Source organism: Eimeria mitis, genomic scaffold (genome assembly GCF_000499745.2).
Source record: "Eimeria mitis Houghton genomic scaffold, Emh_scaff2543, whole genome shotgun sequence".
Classification (NCBI taxonomy): Eukaryota; Apicomplexa; class Conoidasida; order Eucoccidiorida; family Eimeriidae; genus Eimeria; species Eimeria mitis.
The window spans coordinates 4,377-4,641 of NW_013570884.1; the positions used below are offsets into that span (position 1 = coordinate 4,377).

The 265-nt window shown below is 61.9% G+C and overlaps 1 protein-coding gene across 1 annotated transcript in view; it reads left to right on the top strand.

The window, feature by feature from the left end:
- EMH_0055310 (uncharacterized protein) overlaps positions 1–265 on the top strand; it is a gene marked incomplete at both ends in the record, with an annotated part of 7,759 nt that overhangs the window by 3,510 nt on the left and 3,984 nt on the right. Inside the window, one exon of the mRNA XM_013497221.1 lies at positions 1–263. Coding sequence (XP_013352675.1) covers positions 1–263 — 263 coding nt within the window. The remainder of the gene's footprint in view (positions 264–265) is intronic.

Below are 265 nucleotides of genomic sequence, written 5' to 3' on the forward strand. Positions count from 1 at the left end.
TGCTGCTGCTGCTGCTGATGGAGCAGCAACACTCAAACAACTCAAGACAATGCCCACCAAGAGCGGAGAGGGCCGGCGAAGGAGTGCAGCACGAGAGCAGCAGCAGCAGCAGCAGCAGCAGCAGCAGCGGGGTGCAGCAGCAGGAGGAGGAGCAGCATCATCTCCCAACGGTCGACAGCAGCAGCAGCAGCAGCAGCAGCAGCAGCAGCACCAGCTGCTGCGCCTCACTCCTGCTTCTATACGCCGCCTTCACGACCATAGGAGA